Raw genomic sequence first — 21,395 nt, 5'->3', positions numbered from 1 at the left:
AATTAGGATTTAGATCTAACTTTTGACTAGGGAACCCCTTCAAAATTTGTTGAGCCAGTCAAAGGTGGACAAGTTGAGCTAAGTTGTGAACAACACATATGATGGACATAGAGGTGTAGGGAAAATAATATGGCAAAGTGTAACAAAATAATCCTAGACATATATCTTCCTTTAATTTCTACTGCATAAGCATAGATTCTGTTAAATTTATGGAAGGAAGAAATATTATTCTAAGGGAAGAGAAATATGACACAGTCAAGGATGAATAGGAAAAAAAATGCACAAAGTAAAATTAATGGCTACAGTGCATTCCATCACACCTCCAAGAAGTCCATTTTGATCCCTTCTGTTGAAATTGTCTCTTGACATTCATTAAACTATGCAATGAAACTGCAAACAGAGGACAGGATGGTAACATGAGAAAAATGGTCCATTCATATGCTGTCATTTTGGCTGCCAGCCACACTTCAACAGAATAAGAAAATTAGGCTATAGGAATCCTTTGTTAAAAAATCAAAACATGCAGCTATGCCATTTGCTGCCTCAGTGATAGAAAAACTTTGCAAACATGCTCTGAGTTTGTTGCAGGTTCTTTTATGCTGAGATTGGCTAAGTAGCTGACTACTAGAAGCCAAAATTTGACTAAGGAGCTGAATTTTATACATTTGGTTCCATGTCCATTAACACTGATTGTAAGTTCAACATTGAGATGATGGCAATTTAGATAATTAAAATGTAATTCGTGAAACAGAACAAACCTTACTGTAATTGTGTAATTTCAATTGATCCTTTAATTTCTTGTTATTCATTTAATTCTCCTGTTCTTTTCTTGAGGCTCATTTAAACTTCAGAAAGGGGAAAAAACCCGATGGCTGCTATAATGTAATGAGCCACAGCAATGAGCATGAAGCAATATAATTGTACCTCTGCACCCAATACAGACCTGTTCCCATTCTTCAACCTAACTGGTATTTGACATGACATGCTGCAGAGCAAATGAGAGACATTCTGTAGAAAGTGCCACTGCTTTACATTAACATGGGTATTATTACAAAGGAAAAACCTTAGGTAGTGTTGAAAATTATACATGAGTTCCTTCCTTTCTATCCTTGGGGGTGAATATTTCAAAGTAGAAAGACAAGTGGTGTATATCTGATCAAAGTCAAGGAGAGGGAGGTTTAATCCCTCCTCAAGTAGCATTAGATTGCTGATGCTGGGGATGTAAATGAGCTCAACTAAACCAGTCCTAATCCTCACGCAATCTTTTTTCCTGACACCATTTTTTTTAAGGCAGACCCTTCTTCGTTTTTAAATCCAGAGCATGCTCTATCGATTTGCTAAGGAACATATTGCCCAACATTCAGTGCCTCTGCTCTGTTGATAAACAATATTTGATAAAACTTTGCCTGAGATTTTGTCATGTAACCTAGAACAACCTGCAAAGTCCTACTAGAGTGAAGGTATTTAGAATATTGTCACTGCAAAGCGTCTTTAAGTCTCTGCTAGCATTTTGCATCTCATAATTTACAATACTATGCATGGCTGCTTCTCCATGAAATAGACAAGAAACCTGTCTTGCTTCCTCTGCATAGTTATGAGTTGCTTTCTACTTCAAATCATTGCTCTAATTTTCAGAGCAATTTGTCTTCACCTGTAGACACATTGAGTCTACAGGTGATGGGGTTTTTTATGATCTTTCATGGGCATAAATACGTTTTTCTTTTTTATTATTCGCAAATCTTTAGCCTAGCTACTAGTCAAAAATATATGCAAATTATTGGATGAATGATGTTGGTAACCACTTGGGCAATGTGTTGCCCTGTTGTAACCTTTAGGATAAGTTGTCTTTAAATCAGTTTACCTGTAACAAAAGCTTAATATACTCCCACTGATTAAAAAATAAAAAATGCTGTATCAACAGCTTTATTACTTTATTTTGACTAATTATGGGGAATGGCACAAAGCCACTGCAGAGATGCTATAAACACTGTGAAAACATTCTTTAAGCATTTTTCTGTGCTTTGTGCTATATAAATGTCTGGAGACCTTTTATGTATTTTCCTGGAGCATAAGGTCATTTTATAATACCAGGTTATCTTCAGTTAGTATAAAAAATACTGTATCTATCAAATATAACTTAAAATAAATTTTACTTTCAATTTGACACAATTTGAAATTGGCCTCTGTTTCTTTAAGAAGCTTCTGCTCTTTTCAACACTCCATCAAAACGATGATAAGAGTGACTTGCAAGATCAGAAAGATTTGTAAACACAATATGCTGCTAAATATGCTGAAGGTAGTATCTGCTTCAGAACTTCCTAATGAGGCAAAACTAATGGGCTACTTTAATGAGTGTGGAATGTGTTATCACCACTTCAACATCCAAAACTTAGATTAAATCTCAACTTCAGTTTTAAGATGGATTTAGAAAAAACTAAATACATGTATTAACATTTTTCTGATATTAGGACCACCTTAAAATTATATTAGTATGACCGGCTGGATTGGTCAATGCTAGATCACTAACTTGATTCTTTCAAAGACTTTTTGGGATAAATAATTCTTTAGCATGTTTATTTTAGCAAAGCTAGTTTCCTCAAAAATATTAATGTTCATTCAAATATCACTGCGCTGGATGAAAGCATCCACCTTTCATTTCAACACCGCTTTAACTAGACATTGCCAGGCATCATTAGTCACTCTGTCGAGTCTCCACTGGTCCCTAAATATAGGCTTGTCAGAATTACAAGACTGTGTTTATTCTGGTTTGCAACAAAATGCAACTCAAATAATATATTTCTGTTCCTTTGACAACAAGACTGTATCTTATATAGAACACTGTTATCTATTTATGTAACTAATAAGCTTTTCACTTGTCATGTGGTCAAAAGTGGTGGCAGAATCAAAATCAAATCTCATTGGAGTAAGTATTAATCTGATCTTCAGTTCTTTGTTCTTAATTGCTAAAAACAGTCAAACATCTAAACTCTGTTACTTTTGAACAATACCATTTAGAAGTAGGCAATTAGTGATTTGTGAAAATGTGGAGCATCAAATAAAGCGATGTTGAGAAAGAAAATGGCTAATTACATTCAATGTTTGCCAGGAACTCTTTCTGTTCTGACTTTTCCGCAGAATTTCACAATCATAAGGTGTTAACTTTGTGATTCAGCTTGTGAATGGAATAGAAGATTTTCCATCCAAGCAAAAAAAAAACAAAAAAAACCCTTAGCTGGTGAAAATCACATTGCTGATTATAAAACTGTGGTTTATAAAACATGGTCATCGTACTATGACCATATGGAATACTGCTCTTTTTTTCTGGAGCCATTTTACAGCAGAAATTTTGACTTAATGTTATTAACCTAGAGTGTAGATTTATTCAAAAGAGCAGCTTTCCAACACTTTCTAAACCAGAAAGTTATTAAAATAGAAAGGAACCCTTATTAGTGGGACTTAAATCAAAATGTCTGTTTTGAAATGGATTTGTTTGATAAAATGCAGATTTATGAACATGCTGACTGTGTCTGATTGATGCTGCTCAATCTACTATATATTTGGGTGAGTCAGACCACAGCATTCCTGCCAGATATCTACAGCAGTTGCTGCGTGTCCTTCATTGATGCCCCCATAGCAATTAACTTAGCTCAGATTTTGGTAAGAATAAAAAAACAACAACAACAAAAAAAACATTTTGTGTTTAAATAGACCATTTTTATACCATTAATAAGCTATAGTCTTAGTTATTTTAATATAACTTTTTAAATGTTTGTGCTCTCTACTGGTGAGTTAAAATGGACAGCCTCAAGTTTCTAGCTATTGTTTCAGCTTTGTATTATGGGGTTGCTCTTAACAAAAACAAAAAACTTTCAATCTAAATACCAAATTTGTTTCATATGGCTTTGTGTAATTAAACCAAATTTTGAATGTTGGATATTTTCTACAAAAAAAAAAAACAAAAAAAAAAAACAAACAAATTCTGTTAACACAGCAGCTTCTTTATGTTGAATGGTTTCACATTGTTTGCCTTCCCAAGATGGGCTATGCTGAGACATGTTGCATTCATTCACTTTAGAGTCTTGACATTCTTATGTTAATGGTCTGAAGGATTTCTCCTCAGAAAATCAAAGCACTTCGTCTGTCCTTGTGGTCCATATGTGGATAACAGCAAATCTTCTCACGAAATTCCTTCCCTACAAGCAGCCTTCATGTTTCTATCACCCTCATTGTTTGACTTGAAATTTTCTGTCTGTTTGGCTCCTCCCTTTTGGTTGTAAGTACTTTTGTCACTGCTGGCATTCACAATAAGCAATATCATGGAAATATGACTTCACTAAACCCAGTGTTCATTGCTGAGAACTGGGTACAGATGATGTAAGCTTCCTCAAGTCTGACGGTCTAAAATAACGTTAAAATTCAACAAGTCAATGTAGGTTAGAATATTTCCTCCAGCATTTCCTCCAGAGGAGTACTGTAAAAAAACACCTAACATGTAGAACTCAATATCTGCATATTGAAAGTTTTAAGGAATCTTGTATCTAAATGTTAGGTTTGTTTGGTGCATATCCAGTAGTGGAGGTAAATTTGAGTCACTTTCTAACAATATAACTAAACAAGATCTTTTATCAGGTAACTTGTCTTGTTTGTCTTGTTCACTTTTAATTTACTCTTTTATAAAACCCACACTTTTTTTTAACAGTTCTGTCAAACTTGCTTTTAAGTTTAATTTTTACCTCAATTGACTTTAATAACTTTTTAGGGTCTGTGATGTTATTATGTTGGGAATATTTTACAGCACTTAAAATCAGTTTAGTTTCACTTGATGCAAATTACTCTTCAAATCTCAGAGGACTATTTAATTTGTTGTTCTAAATGCATTGAGGGTTATTTACAGTATTTATTCTGAGTAAAATTTATATTGCAGAGTGTAGTGATTTGAATTAATTATTTATTTATTCACGTACACTGATGCTGCCAACCATCAACGCATGAGTTTGGACTAAGCCTGCCCTTGATACAAGTCACACATGTCTTAGGCATTCATGTGTCAAACAGTATCGTTTTCTCATCTCTGCCTTTATCAGAAGGACTTTGATCCATTGTCATGCTTCTGCTAATGTCTCCAAAGACTCGGATCAAAGCAAATAAATGCTTTGCTCGTCTATTTTCTCCCTTCCCCCTCCCCATCTTCGCTTCAATTTCATACACCCACTTCCTTGTTTCTGGACCAGTCATTTAATGCACCATTGGGGAATACTTTAAGGCTGGCATCTCTGACAGCCCTGAGTGCAGCACTGAGCCATCAAAGGTTTTAGCTGGCACAGTCGAGTGTCACGTATTAGTCTTAAATGATGTGAAAACTGTGAAAGCCCTGCCATCATTAGGATTCCTCAGAGAGGAAAAAAACAGATACAGGGATGTATGGATGTGGTGACTTCTAGTAGAAAGAGTGAGAGGAAAATGGAAAGGAATCTGGAGTGAAAGAGAGCAAGCCACTGTTAAGGTGGAGTGCATTAACATTCAGCTGACGTGCCACACTTCCCACATTGGATTTTTTTTTCTCCAGGATTATGAGATGTGTTTATCACATTTTGTTTGTTGCTAGAAACTTGACAGGTCATTGTGGAAAAAAAAAAAAAATCAATTTCTAAAAAGGAAAAAAAAACAAGGGTTTGGGGGGTTGAGGTGAGGTATTTAAGACTTCCTTTTCAATTTGATTGCATTGAAGAAAACTGACAGAATTAAAGTTCAATTATTCGGTCAATTAATTTAATTGATTATATGTTCTCTTGTTAATTGACGGCATTTGTGTTAATGGTTCTTGACACTATAAATAAGAGTAAGTGAAATTAATTTAGTTTTCTGTTAACAGTTGCGTAACAAACCAGGAAGTTGCATTACATACAGTGCTTCAAGACACTGCAATGCTTGATGAACAAAAATGCGTGTGGTTAGATTGTTTATATAGCTCCTAGTCCTGCTTTCACATGTCTTTTTTTTTCTTTGATCTGGATTTATTCAAGTGGACAGTTGCAGATGTTTTATGCCTGCAGGCTTTGATTTAAAGGTCGGAAATAACCCAGAGTAAATGTATCTGTTCTTCCCCGCCCTGTTCTTTTGTCTTGTTGACTGACAGCCGAGGACACGTGTGGTGGCACCCTGAGGGGCTCCAGCGGGCTCATCTCCAGCTTCGATCTCCCCAGCGGTGAATCCCCTGGCACGGCTGGAGGGGGTGGTGCCGGAGGCCTGGGCAGCAGCAGGGAATGTAAGTGGACCATACTGGCTGATCCGGGCGACACCATCTCTCTGGTGTTCACAGAATTTCAGATGGAGGAGAAGTCGGATTATCTGGAAATAGAAGGCTCCAAACAGCCAACCATCTGGTGAGTTGACCTCGGAGGAGGAGGGAGGGTGGTTGGGACACAGTTGTATTGCTGAAGTTGAGAATTCAAGTATTTTTATTATGTGTGGTTCAGAGCAGGCAGTATGTTTGCGTACTGTTGACATGGTGTGGAAATGAAAAGCACAGCCAGTGACATAAGGTTATGGATGTGTCTGATATGTTTTCAACATTTCTTGCAGAAAGACTTTCTAGAAAACATCATTTTTGTTTGGTGAAAGCAAATATTTGACATTTTTTAGACGTGTATAAGCAAGAAAAAGCATGTTTTTTAACATGATGTGAAAAAAAAATCTAAATTTCATAGACAAATTTATCACTACCTCTGTCAGAATGTTTTAAATTCTCAAAATTAATTTTGTATTACAGAAGCATCATCTCACTCTGAGAAAAAGGGTAACTAGATTCTTATAAAATCTGACCTTTTAGTTGGAAACCAATCACATAATGAAGTTTGAATACCATTTTATAATCCCTTTAAAAATGTAATCGAAGGGTTTCATTAATTAAAACTAGTTTTAAAGAACTTCTAATTATTAAGCCAGGATTTTATTTTGTCAATATGAGGCCAATTACTTATAGAATTGAGCTAAGGGGTTTGATGAGGAGACCCCTTTATTTTACCACCACACGTTGAGCAGGATAATAATGGAGGTATAAAAAAAATCGACACTCTGAGACAAAGGACTGCAGTAAAAGTGACATTTTGTCTCCATAAGAACCATGAGAAGCTATGTATAATAAGCCAAGCAGTTGTTCATGACACGTGCAAGAAAAATCTTATTATGCTCTGCCCCTACAAACATATCTGTTGAGTCTGCTAAACTCCACTGGATACTTAAGTTGATCTAAGCAGGGGGTTTGTTTGGCTGGAAACACTCCAGGTGAAATGGGAGGAATATGTGGAAAATCACTTCATGCTCACTGTCAATTTTGATGGAGGCTCAGTGATGATGTGAGTCTGTTTCTCCCTGAAGACCAAATTTGGAGTGCTCAGCATTATTAACGATGATCATCCAAAAGATGCAGTCAAAGCAACACAGAAATGGCTCACCAGACATATGCTTAGCTTTCTTCCACAGTCATCTCGGTTCACAAACCCATCAACAAATGTTCAAAAGCTCCTAGCTGTAACCTGGACAAAGTGCTGAGTTGTAGACAAAAGTAGATTGTATGTATTTAAAAAAGCTTAACAAGCAGTTAATTTTTTAACATGGCATTTTTTAGAGAGTAAGAGTCTCTTGTGTAATTGTGAGATTGATTATGCTACTGCATAAAGATGAATTGATTTTAAACATTTTAGACTTTTTTTTACCAGGGCTGTCAACATATTTATGAATTATTTTGTCACTTGCCTTTATATAATTTTTACTTAAGTTGCAAACCCAACCCTTTTGCAATTTTTTCCTTATAGAATAATGGTAATAATAAAAAAAAACAGCTAAAATTTAAGGATTTTCTGAAAACTGTCCACCAAAACTATACTTTACCAGGGTTCAAATGACTAAATACAAGCATGGATTTGAACATGCACAAGCTTCTCTTTTCTCCTCCACAAGGAGAGCAAACTATACTTGCAAGCCTTTATGAGATTTTAAATAGCCTATAAATAGCTTAATACAGCCTGAAAGAAACACAGCTGCAGCAGTCAAAGTCAGGAAGGAATGCTTGCATGCTTAAATTGGTAAGCTAAAATCAAGAGATGTCCCCGAATTTAAAAGTGTGGGAGCTTATTTTATTAAATTAATCTGTTGCAGGGATATTCTTAAGACATGCATAACTATTATTTAATATGTTAAAGACTTTTGGTAACTCCACAGTTTTATTGTGTTTTATTGTTCGTGGAGCTGTATCTATCGTTTAGCCATGTAAAATGTTTGAGAATAAAGCTAAATTATTATTTTCAACAAAAAAAATGTAGGTTGAAATATTATAAAATAAAAACAAATGTTTTTTGTTATCCATGTCAGCTCTCATTTCTTTTGAGATGAAGATGGGTTTGGACAGTCTAACCTTTAAGCTTAGGTAGACATGTTTTTGTCCTCTACACATCAAAGTCTCTCAGCTCCCCATCTTCCCAATAAATCATTGTTTTTTGGAATGTGCTGATTGTTTATTATGGATCTTAAATAATTTCTTCTTCAGAGCAGGGATAAAAAAAATGCTAATTGCATTCTTTAATACATTTTCACTGACAATGTGTTGCCTAAAACATTGTAAACGTGCCTCTGGTGTCTGCTTGATTTATGCAAATTTATAGAGAACAACTAAGCATTTTAAATTATGCCAAAATCATTGGCAGATTTCTTTCAAAGGCAGCCTTCATGTACGCATATATCTTGCTTTCTGAAATAAATTTCTCCACCTACTCCACAATGGGTTTAACTCCTAACTTTGGGTTAAGCTTATCCTTCTGCTTTGGGTTTTGTTTGAATATGAGCATCTGCCTGGAGTTTGGGATCCTCCTGGCCATTAATTATAATTCAGCCAACAGAAGGTCTAATCAATCATAACGGCAGAAGGGCTGTTGTCCCTGAGAGTTGTCTCTCATAGTCAGATGGAGGGAGAGAGAGAGAAGCAGGCACTGTGTCAGTGAGAGACTGAATCTAACGGAGAGATGCTGTGAGTGTGGTGATGACTGCTAAGTATTGCATGTTGACATGACTAAGAAGAGTGTGATGCAGAATTCATGTGGGACCGGACCACACTGATGTGGATTGGCAGTCTCTAGATGACCCTTTTCTCATAAGTGTATTGGCACTGGAATGAACAGTTTTAATGTTATAAATACTGTTACATTTTACATATTCAGATAATCATTGTCAGAAGCTTCTGATTACACTTATTTAGTTGCTCTAAAACCCTATTAATATTTAATAAAATTATATTTCTGTGTTTGCTTAAATCGTGATGTGATCGACTATTGACATGCATGTTGCCGGGTGGAAAGACATGTTAAATATGTTTAAACGTACAGAAATGAAGGAGATTTTTAAACTGAAAGTCCTGTTAGGTCTTTGAAGTGATGCTCCCCAGTTTTCCACAGTGTCTGTGACTGTAGGGATGAATGGTGTAGAATCCAGTGTTCTGATATGCCAGGAGGGAAAACATTACTTCTGCTGCTACAATTCAGCATCATCTTTTATCATTTTTTTGTTTCAAAATATTTTAGTATGAACTTATAATCAAAAAATGAAGGTTTAGTGGTCAAAGAGTGCCCCCAAGTGCTCGCGTATTGTTTTCCCTGAACTGTTCAGAAAGTGGGTGGAGTTCTGGGTGTGGAATAAAATAAATCTTCATCTGTGCAGACAAAGGGTTTGCTTAGCATACAATGAGATCAATGTTATTTGTCATTGCTAGAATAGTCAAGTAGCGCAGGTGTTCATTGACTTGCAGTTGTGCATGTTTGCAGTATATGTGACGCTCATGCTGCAAAATGTCTGGCAACCTGGTTTAGCTGGAGAACAAACTGTGTGCCACAGTGTGAAATGCACAAAAAAACTAATGCTTTAGTCTTTTCTGAGTGTTTAAGTCATTGATGTCCATGTGGAACATAACATAAATGTTTTAAGTATTTTGGAAAATACAATAAAATCCCCCTTAAACCGGATAAAAAATTAATTAAAAAGTAGTGGAAAGTCAACTGTTGCAGTTTTTATGTAAAAACCTGGTACTTTTGCATTAGGGAAAACTTTAGTCTTTAGTAAGGCTAAAGTTGCAGGTTGAGGTGTTTTTTTTTTTTAACAAATAAAGATGTTACACATTATGTCTATTGATCAGGTACACAGGTTTAACATCCAGCACTTTAGTGAGCGCGTTTTTTCCTTTCTGTAGCACCGTGCACTGTGCCTCATGTGATACTCCTGATAGATTTTACTGTACGCCCCTAAATGTCATAGGGTGTTAGACATCGTTTTCCTTTTAAGCCCTACGGTTCCCAAAGGATTCTATGAGCCCAAGTGCATTGTGGCCTGCACTTTAGAGAAATGGCTTCTACTTTTCCCAGGAAACAAACAGACAAGCAAACAAGCCCAATTCAGGAAACCTGAATCCCTCATAGCTTTTGTTCTCTCTCTGTTTATGAATGTGTCTGACTGCATACAAGGCCGTAGGACTGCTAAGCATTCAAACACCGTAATGTATAGCACCAGCTGCAGGCAGAGACGAGCCAACTGTCAATTTAGCCTTGAGGTTTACAGCTGCTTAACAGTGATAGACAGTCTGGAACCATACACTCTGTCAGATTTATCGTTGCTTTTTATCCTTTTCAGGAAAATAAACTTAAAATGTGATCCACTTTGCCTTGCATATCTCAGTGTGAGATAAGGATATCGGCGAAAGCCACGCGAACACAGGAGGAATTGATTTGAAATTATGAAACATTTAAAGCAAAATATATATATTTTTTTGATGGAGTTGAAAGTGCTGTAAAGTGCCACCAAACCTTTCAGTATGTATAAGAAGAAATAAATAGGCGAACGAGGTATTACCCAATGTTAACTTCTTTCCAGAAAGTGTTTGATGGTATTATTTACACAACTAAAATCTAGCACCAGGGGACATGGATTTATTTTTTGCTGACTCATCTGTGCATCTAGCTGCCTTTTCTTTCTATCAACTGAAATTTTTTTTATCAGATCTTGCCAAATGAGTTTTATTGATTTTACTGTTGCCAAGGTGTTGAAGGTTGATCTGAGGCTCCACATCAATCTCTTTGAAAGCAGTTTGAAAACAAAAAAAAAAAAGAAAAAAAAACTTTTGTAACAAAAACCTTCTCTGGATAGGTTGAGAGGAAAAAAAAAAACAATGTTATTGTGTTGACCTTTAATATGATTGTTCACTTCTGTTCACAAAGGGCAAAAACAACAAGCAGTAAATCACATGTCAGTCATTATTTCAAATATCTGCACCATGCTTAAAACCTTGAAGGCATTGCAAATATCTGAAACATTTTTTTGTTGTTGCTTATAACAAGAATTTCAACCAGAAAATGTAATTATTTGGTACGTCTTTTCTCTAGTTGTCTATCGACCTCATTTTTCACCTCCGGTCAGGATTCAGTCTCTTGCAGATGTTTCCAATTACTTAGTGTATCATTTTTGGATGCTATAAACATATTCAGGCAGCTAGCTTTGGAATTGATTGTCTCCACAGCAGACAATATTTTGCTCGGCTCAATAATTATGAACAGTCCTATTCCAACAGCGCAGCTAAAAGATTGCTAGAGTTAGATTGCAATATTCAAAGGTTATGTAGAGCAAGAAGTGTCTTGCAGCTAAATTACCAACTTCAGTTAAATTATTATGCACGTTAGATTGCATTTCTTTGCTCTGGGACTTTTTATTGATCTTCCAAGGCAAAGTAAGATCCATCAAATTGTCTTTAAACGGCATGCCTAACAGGTTACAGTCTGGGTAAAATTGAGCTTCTGTTCTAATGAAGGGATGTGAATTGAGAATTGACTCAGGTGTTTCATATGAGCAATAAATGTAAGGAGTGTCTAGGAATCCACAGGCTTCTCAATGTCCTCTACAGTCATTGTGTTGGCCAACTAGCATCCACTGAGCGGTAATATTATACCTTCTAGGAAGAAGTGGGAGCAGCTGAAGTGATGTAGAACTCAGCCTTTATTATTACATAACAACTTAACCCAATTAATCCCTGCTTTAATCCCTGCTGACAGATTAAATGTCTGACATGGAAGGAAAAGTGTGTCCTAATTAATTTTGATTTTTACAGGGTTCTTAAACAGTCTTAAAAAGTCAAGACACGTTTGGTTTTCTTCAATTAGTGTGGAGTCTGGAAATCTGAAAAAAAGATTTTAGCTGTCTTCACTCGTTCCTTTCTCTAAAAGACCAAAATCTGAATTTCTAAAAAGAAATACTACATTTTTATCTATATTTAAATAACATGCATTTTGTTAAATTTACCACATTACTATTCAGTGTATGTATTTCTGGCATTACTTTTTTTTTTGGTTTTCTAGAAAAACCACAGATGCCCTGAAATTCACTGGCTTTTGTTTTTATTATTATTTATGGATTTTTATGGATTATTCAAATCCAGGTTCTTTACTGAACACCTTGCAGGTTGTTCAAATGCCATAGTTTTCAAAATGATATTTGTACTTTTTATTTTTTTTTACAAATAAAATTATGTTCTTAAAGATCAAAATAATCTGAATTCATCAAAGTATCCTAATTTGAGAATATATTTTGAAATCGAACTGATGTCAGTTGCTTCAGATGCTTAAAGATCACTGCAAAAGCAAGAGAGCGTGAACATCTTTTTGTCAAATCTGTCTGATTTGTGGAACACAATTAAAAAAATTAATTTCCAAAAAAACTGACTTTTACTTTTCTTCAGTGTCCAGAATGTTTTAACAACCATCTGAAAACTCTAGAAAATTGGTAAATACAGCTAAGCCCCAAATAATTCATACCCATGACAGATTTAGGAGTAAAATAATCTTGATTTACAAGCATATTTTCTGTGAATAATGTTTTGGAGAGACCAGAAGAAAGAAAAACCTGTGGAGGCAGCTAAAGATTAGGGTGTTAACCAAAAGGCCTTCCAACCTCAATGAATTCAACAAAGTAAGTCATTAAAACATCTTTGAAAACATGCATAAAGCATGTGTGACCCTCTTGCTTTTAATACTGGTCATCCTTCTACATTGTTTTATTTTTTATTTTTTAAAATATATCTGCCTCAGAAGCATATTTCGTGATTGAACTCAAATACTTTCAGAGTTGAATCTTCCAAGGATAAGAATCAGTTTGGACTTTACTGTATCTAGACCCTCTGCCGCTGTCAAAACCAGAGACGCCAAATCTGTCAGCTTATTCCTGAGGTTTCAGATGCTCTAAAATCAGTAAACACTCCTGAGTGCAATAAAACTTCTTCAGTGTCTGAAGAAATGCAACATTTCTCATGTTTAATTTTGTCCTTGCTTACATTAAAAAAAAATGCTAAAACGTACCATGTGGACTCAAAATATTGAACACTTTTTTTGCGTGGACTCTCAATGTGAGCATATTTATATTCCTTTGTGTCAATACTAAGACAGCAGCTACATATAGAGGTAGGCCTTCTTTTTATTATTGCAGGTGTTCTGCAACCAATATCAATGCCTGGCATATTTTATCACTGTACACCTCGTTGTTTTTACAGGGAGATTTTCTCACTTTGATGCCTATCATGCTTTTTGGTGTTATTACATTCTTGCTTGTCATTGACAGATGATCGTGGTTTCCTTTCTCCAACATGTTTCCTTTGTGAAAAAAATATAGCTTTGAAATCAACCCATCACTTCCTTCTTGGGGTATAATCAGTGGGTCTCTTGGATGGAAGCAGCTCTATTCTATTGATTCCTTATCATTAAGACCTCTGAAAGAAGATGTCTTGTGAAAATTTAGTCTTTATTGCAGCAAACTTGAATGCAGTTTTTCTTCCTATAGCTACAGACCAGTGGCTGATTTTTATTATGCATGTATATTGTAGCAATATTAGCATTTTATCAATTACACATTGAGAAAAAAGGTCAAATTTATGTGAAAATTGATTACCTTTACATTCCCCTTTAGGAAGTGCCATTTCCGTCATTTGTGATGGATAATGTGAACTTAAAACCTGATAATCAAAAATTATATTTAGGTCAGCAACTCGGTAGAAATCTGGCATGCATTACTTTGTAGATAACCCCAGTTCCTCTCTGAGATGGTAGATTAAAATCCCAGCGAGAGAGATTTAAAATAAAACAAGAAGACATCAAAAGGAAGATGGCATGATTTTTCTAGAATTTGCCATACCCACCGACTGTACAAGTCCCCACATTCTCTCACTATTCCCACCAATCATGGCACTCGTCTTTCCTTTTCTCTAAATGCCACTTTCTATTCTTCATTTCCACCAGTTTGCTTGTCTCTCTGTCCCTGAGGTAAGAAAGAGGTAGTAAAGAGAGAGAAAATGCCAAAGAAACGGCATCAAACACATTTAGCATACAACTGCAAATGCCTAAATACATACCATAAAAGTTAAGTAAAGACACGTACACACCCTGATGAGATGTTTTATGTATTTATTTTTGTGTGTGTGCCATTTTGGAAACACAAGACTCATGAGAGTCAACATCACTAATGCCCCTCCTATGATGTGTGTGAAGCATCTTTTTAAACTGTACAATGACATTGTTGTTCTATTGACTGTAGTATGACAAGACGTATTGTAAGGATTTGAAGGCAATAAAAAAGCTTGTTAGCCCACCATACGAGAAGGCCCTTGGCAGCTTTAAACCTCGGAGATAATAGAGCATTTCCTGATCCTGCACCACACACTGTAAAGAAGCAGGGAGAAAAACTGAGTGCTCTTTAAGTCACACAGAGTTGTTTTGACAAACTGTTAAGACACGTTTAGTAACAAACCAACTTCCTTTTTCCTGTTTGGAATACTAACACAGTTACTGGATAAAAACAATGTCTGCATGCATTTGTCAATGATATCTCCTTAATACTGATGAGCAACTTCAATAATTTACCCCCCCAAAAGGGGGGGGTTTTACCTTCTTTTTTTTTTTTTTTAATTGTTGTAGTTTACACAGCTTTGCAAAAGTGAAATTTTAGGTGGACAGAAAATCTTTCAGAAAAACTGGAATTTTTTGAGGGTTGTTTTCTTGTCTTGTTTTTCAGCAGCCTTCCTGCCTGAACTAGTAATTTGGGGATTCATGTAACTTTTGAGATTTTACACAGGCAAAAGAAAAATTGAGCTATATAACGATAAACTTTATTTGGCAGATCATATCTTTTCAATGTTATTACATTTGATTTGTTCCTGTTCACATACATCAAATTATTATACTAAATATATACAAAACAATATAATTAACATTTTCTCAGTGTCTAAGCCATTAAGCTGCTTGTCTTTGCCCAGACTAACTTCATGCTACAATAAAAAAAATGTTGTAGCAATAAGAGGTGTTACAAGTTGAGCATGTTTTCTTGTTCTAATAATTTTTATCAGTATGATGTGTGCTAATTTTTACAATATTCATATATTTGGAGAGCATAAGTTTTTTTTTTGTGTCAAACTGACAAATGTATATTGTACTTACTGAAAATGCATTGTTAAAACAATATATTACACATACCAGAAAATACACTTTTTATCATGAACTATGATAGCCTTTTTTATTTGCATAAACTACCTTGGCATCCTGTGTGGATTGTTTTTAAACATCCATCCATTTTCTTTACACCTTTGTCCCTTAATGGGGTCGGGAGGGTTGCTGGTGCCTGTCTCCAGCCAACGTTCCAGGCGAGAGGCGGGGTTCACCCTGGACAGGTCGCCAGTCTGTCACAATTGTTTTTAACCATTCCCTTAATTTGAACAGGTCTGGTGATGGAGTAAAACTGAAGCAGATAATCACATGGCTATGACTCAAATTCAAGTATATGACATGTTCTGTTATAAATGATTTTCACTTTCAGGCTGACTGGAAAGAATATTCCAGCTTCCGTCATCAGCAACAAAAACTGGCTGCGGCTGCACTTTGTAACAGAGAGCAACCACCGCCATCGAGGCTTCAGGGCTCAGTATCAAGGTAAAACACAGTTACTTCATTAGCACACTGTAACAAAAGCCCCCCTCCTTGATCAGGAAGGATCATCGCAGAAAAAAGAAACACTCTGAAGGCTAATTACAAAACATGTTTTTGATCTTTAACTGAATATTAAACAGTTTGATTAACACCCTTTGTTGAGGGCATGCAGGATTTTTTTTCTGCCTCAGACTAAGATCGTCTTAATCAAATATTTGTTTAGTAGATACTGTATTCACCCTCTGGAAAATCCAACTTTATGAGCTCTATAATCCATTGCCCTGATATTTTTCTTGGCATGACTTTACAGTGTATGTACTGCATGTGCTTGCAAAGCCTGGCCCCTAAAGTAGATATGAAACTATAAACTATAATGAATGCCTGGTAAATGTGCAACAACATGCTGTAAACCTAGGAGTTAAAACACCTTGGTGTGTCCTGCCAAAGCATTTTTTTTCATCTGAGAAAACATATAATTTCAGATTGCAGAGATGAGCTTTTCACATTTCAATAAAAAGCCTAACCACCATTCTGTTTTGTATGTGCAGTGGTGAGACCTTGTCCTAGCACTTTTAAATTCAGATCCCTTTGTTTTAGTTTAATACACCATTTATTGCTGCTAGCCATTTGTTGGATGATGACCTCCACTTGCATTGTTTAGCTTTTGTCTCCAAAGTGTCCCCTGCTGTCTTTGATTAGACCTCATTAAGATACATATTGTAGCCGTCGTTGGCATACTCTTTTATTCACCATGTTATGTCCCTTAAATAATTAATCTGGTCTTTCCAATCAGTTATCCATTGTTTGTACAAAATGACAAAAAGAAGAATAAGAAGGAAAATAATCAAACAAAAAACGAAACTTTAATTTTAGAATTGCCAATGCAATAACTAGAAAAATATGCTCAGCGTTAGTAGTTTGACTTTGATGTTTGCAAGACCAAGTGTTTTGAAGAGAAAGAAACAATGGTACTGTATCTTCTCACATCTAATACTGTAACTTCTTTTATCTAATGAACTCTTTCCATTGCTTTCAACCAGTGAAAAGCTCTGGAGAGCTTAAATCCAGAGGGGTAAAAGTATTACCAGGAAAGGACAACACTAACAAACTGTCTTTGAGTAAGTCTTTTATTTGTCTTATGAAACTGTCGTCATTGTTTGGATTTTTTTCTTTTTTTTTTTTTATGTAGCGCTTTTATTTCCGGGTCTTTGTTTCTTTCTGTCTCTTTCTTTGCTGCATCGTTTGGTAAAGGAATTAAGCTACAGTACTAGATTTTGCAGAAGTGCAGTCTCTTTTTCTTTCTTATGGCCCATTTTCCCATGCTGTCCTGGACTTATTGTCCTGATAAAAATGAAGTCAACTAAATCAGTCCCAGTTATGTACATTGCACCAGGAGGGTAAACTGGACTAAACTCTGCCTTGTTTCACTTCATAAATATGAAAGCGATACACATGACTTATGTGTGGCATACACATACACACACAGCACCAGTCAAGGATGAGTGACCACTCCCTTGTCAGGTGATTTGTGTACTCTTCAGACAAAACAGAATGCATTGTAATAGCTCGCAGAGCTCAGTCATTAACATAAATCTGGAGCACTATTCCCTTTAACTCAGTGGAGTGCTAAAGACTTGGATGATAACAGGTTGTAATCTTTATTACCTTATGCATCATAGATTCAGCACTCCATGGAAACATGAATAATGCAGAGGGCTGTAATCCTCTCCATGAAGACAATGCTGTATATCATTAAAATACAAAGAGGAAATGCTTCATATGCTTTGTGGATTTATTGCCCATAATTGAACCCACAAATGCACCACAACCTGGAAAAATTAGGTTCAAAGCTGATCAACTTCATTTTTAAATGGAAAAAATTTACTTTATCGAGTTTAGCGTACTTCACGATATTAAAGTTCTTATTCCTCCCAAACATTCACTTTTTGACTCACTGCAGCAACAAACCTCAATGCCTTTTATTAGACCATTTTGTGGCAGTTCAGTCCAAAATAGTACTAACTTGTTAAGTGGAAAGAGAGCAATATGCTTTTAAAAATGTACAAAAATGTCTGAAAGGAATGTCATGCATATGTATTCAGCCCCCTTCCACTTTGAATAATTTAAATGAATACATGCTTTTCCATATAAACCATTCTATTGTAGGTTTTACTGTTCTCAGGACAGTGTCCTGCTAGAAGGTGAACATTTGTCCCTGCCTGAAGTTGTTTGCAGCCTCTAAAGCCAGGCATTTTCCATTCAATTTATAAAAGAAAAAAAAAGAAAGAAATTGTCACACTGTGACAGTGTAATTTAGTAGCATCACCTGTCACACTGCACAATGGAAGATGCCAGACTTTGCAACTTGTTGCTGCAGCAGAATCATTAGTACCAGCATTAGAAAGGCTCGACAGACATATCAGCCCAGAAAGGATTGAACTACAAGCCACTAGTGTTAGTTATTGTTGGAGGCCGATGCTTAACAGATGGAGGCGAAAGAAGGGAGAGCAACTGCAGAAGCGCTTATGGCTGGGCAAGAAAGGATAATAATAGCACATCTGATGCCGCAGCAGTAACAGTACGTGATTTTCCCTGAAAAGTTCTGACCCTGCTTGACATTTGTCGTAGGTCATCCTTTCTCAAGGGAGCGCTGAATCGGCCGTCATGCTGCTGTCATTTTGAAATGACAACAGACCACCTATTCAAACTCCCAAACAGAGATTTTCTTCCATGAACAAAGATTTTATCTAAGCTGACTGTTAATCTTTGATTACTACTCTGTGTCAGCCCAGATAATAGATAAACCTTAATTATGCTTCAAACTTTAACTCTTATTTAATAGTATGAGAGTAAAAGGGATGCTGGCAAATAAATACATTTTTAGATTTTAGTCTTTTAAAAAGCTAAAAGATTAAATGTCTTGAGTAGCTGTATGACTGCTGATCAATATGTGATGAATTTTGTGAGTTTAATTCAACTAGATTTATTATCTTAATTTTGGGAGATATTAACTGGTCACCAATCATAACATCCACAAACATTTTACGTTGTTTATCTGTCTCACCCACCCAACCACCTTAATATCCTCTGTCTAAAACAAATTCTCAATGGCTTTTCCCAGTTAACCTCATAATTATGTTTAAAAAGTGTGACCGAGGGGGTTTTGTTTCTTCCCACAATCAATAACTCAAGGTTATTTAATCCCTTCTGGGCACTGATAGATTTTCCTTTGTTTTTGATAGCTCAGGTAAAATTGTTTTATTTTAACTCGGCACTGGCTCCATCCTCAAAAAGTTGTGAATTCAGCACAATCCTATGAAACACATAATGAAACATCTCTTGCATTCAGAGGAGAGGTCAAATAGAAAAAAAATATATATATACCTTCAATGTGTTTTTTTTTTTCATGGAAATTGCTTTTTTTTCTGAAAGTATAGAGTCTAAGGGAATCAAAGTGCCTCACATGCCCCATTCTCGGTCCTTTTCCCTGTTTAGTGAATGAAGGGGGGATCAAACAAGTGTCTAATTACTGTCCTGACCCAGGGGAGCCGGAGAATGGCAAACGGATTGGTTCTGACTTCAGGTTAGTCGACGTTTTTTACCTGAAGCAAATAAGCTACGATGTGGACAGTCAAAAGAGGCTAATAAAGATACAGGAGCTGTTATTGGCATTATAATTAGCATGACTCTGTCCAGTCTCTTGCTAACCATGTTAGCCTAAAATGTTTACGAAATGCCTTTTTTAATTATAAAGCAGTAAATGCGTGATCCTATCGTCTTCTATAGGTGTGTAGATATACACTCTGTAAATGACAGGCACTTGTGATGTAAAAAAAAAAACAAAACAATGAGAGCATGTTAAATTGGCTTAAAACATTTTTGTACTTTTAATTTACAAATACAATAAAAAATAAATAAAAGATGCAATAATCCGGCTGCGTAAAAGTGCACACCCTTAAGATTTTGAGGTACCTCTCAGTGTCCATGAACGCAAGTCGTTTTTTTCTGGCACACATGCACAAACTGCTTATAGCTCTGCTCAACACCTTCCTTCTTCTTGGAGATGAAAAGTTTCCACCAAAGCATCTTTAGGGTGGCGAGGTTGTGACAGTGAGCTGGTCTAAAAGGGTCGGCTCACAGGAGGAGAAGAAGAAAGTAGCTGAAGCGAATGAATGAGGTGAATACTCATCAGAAGAACAAAGCAGTTTTTGTGTCATTGTTCCACATAAGAGATAAAAGTTCCACACTGGACAAAACAACACATTTCTCCTTACTGTGTTTTTTAAAACCAAGTGCTGCTGTGGTTGTTTTTCTCTCTCTCTCTCTCTCTCTTTATTTTTCTTTTGCTTTTAAATGTTTACTGAGGTCTCAGATTCTGATGGTATCTCGTTAGGAAACCGCAGATTTTCTGAATCCATTTCAAAACCTATACTTTCTTCTTATCACGTCATTTTTACTTGGATTTGGACGTATAGTTAGATTTACAGTGATGGTGAATAGTTGAACAGTTCTTTATTTTTCTAGCAGCTCACTAAAGGTTTCTGTTTAAAACTGATTAATATTTTGAACTGTTCATAATTTAAGCTATCTTAATAAAAATAACAGTTTGTTCTGACTAAAATTAACTGGCATTGGGTGATTGTGTTGCAGCTCTGTGTTTTGTGTCAAACATATTACCTTGGAATTGTCACCTGTACTGTTTTTAGCTTTTTTTTCCAGAACCAGTCAGGCCTGTGAGTTTGCATTGGATGGAATGCTTTTGTTTTGCAGCCAAACTCATCAGTCCAGAAATCCAAAATTACAGGAGATTGTCACTTGCCAGTAAATATAAAACATTCCTGCAGCTTTTTTAGTGTTTTTGTTGGCCTCTTGGATGTCTCTCCGAAGTCTCCACTCTCATCCTTTGGGAAAGTTTGTAAAATATAATGTAAATGTATTAACTGTTAAGTATATTTAAACTCTTAATACTTCACAACCTGTATGCAAGTTATGGTTTTAGTTAGAGCTGAAAGGAAAATCGTACTTGGACAACTTACTTTTACTTCTCTACAAGTAATGGCAGTGGTGAATAAAAAAAAAAAAGTAAAAAAAAAAAGACGTGCTGCCAAATTTGAATCTAAATATTTTTAAAGTTTAGTTGGGTGTGCACGTTTATGCAGAAACAGAATTGGAGCTTCTTCTTATTTAATAATTTTTCTCCCAGTTAATTTATTTGCTTTTCACTTAAACTGTCCCAGGACAGATGTGAGATTTTAAGTAGTACGTTTAGAAATATTTAATCAAAGTCAACTGTTTGTCCATGGTAAAAACCTAAAATGTTATCAGGCGGTATGTACACTTTGGAGAGCTGCTGGATGTGCTCTCAGAAGACATTGCTGCAGTGACTGTATATGTCATTAT

The 21,395-nt window shown here is 35.7% G+C and overlaps 1 protein-coding gene across 1 annotated transcript in view; it reads left to right on the top strand.

The window, feature by feature from the left end:
* Window positions 1-21,395, top strand: part of LOC103150239 (CUB and sushi domain-containing protein 3-like) — a 291,625-nt gene that overhangs the window by 74,937 nt on the left and 195,293 nt on the right. The window contains exons 5-8 of the mRNA XM_016670613.1: window positions 6,137-6,383; window positions 15,886-15,998; window positions 17,036-17,113; window positions 19,491-19,578. Of these exons, the coding sequence (XP_016526099.1) occupies window positions 6,137-6,383; window positions 15,886-15,998; window positions 17,036-17,113; window positions 19,491-19,578 (526 nt within the window). The remainder of the gene's footprint in view (window positions 1-6,136; window positions 6,384-15,885; window positions 15,999-17,035; window positions 17,114-19,490; window positions 19,579-21,395) is intronic.

The sequence above is a fragment of the Poecilia formosa genome, unplaced genomic scaffold, assembly GCF_000485575.1.
Source record: "Poecilia formosa unplaced genomic scaffold, Poecilia_formosa-5.1.2 Scaffold0, whole genome shotgun sequence".
Lineage (NCBI taxonomy): Eukaryota > Metazoa > Chordata > Actinopteri > Cyprinodontiformes > Poeciliidae > Poecilia > Poecilia formosa.
This window is presented reverse-complemented; position numbering and strand designations above follow the sequence as displayed.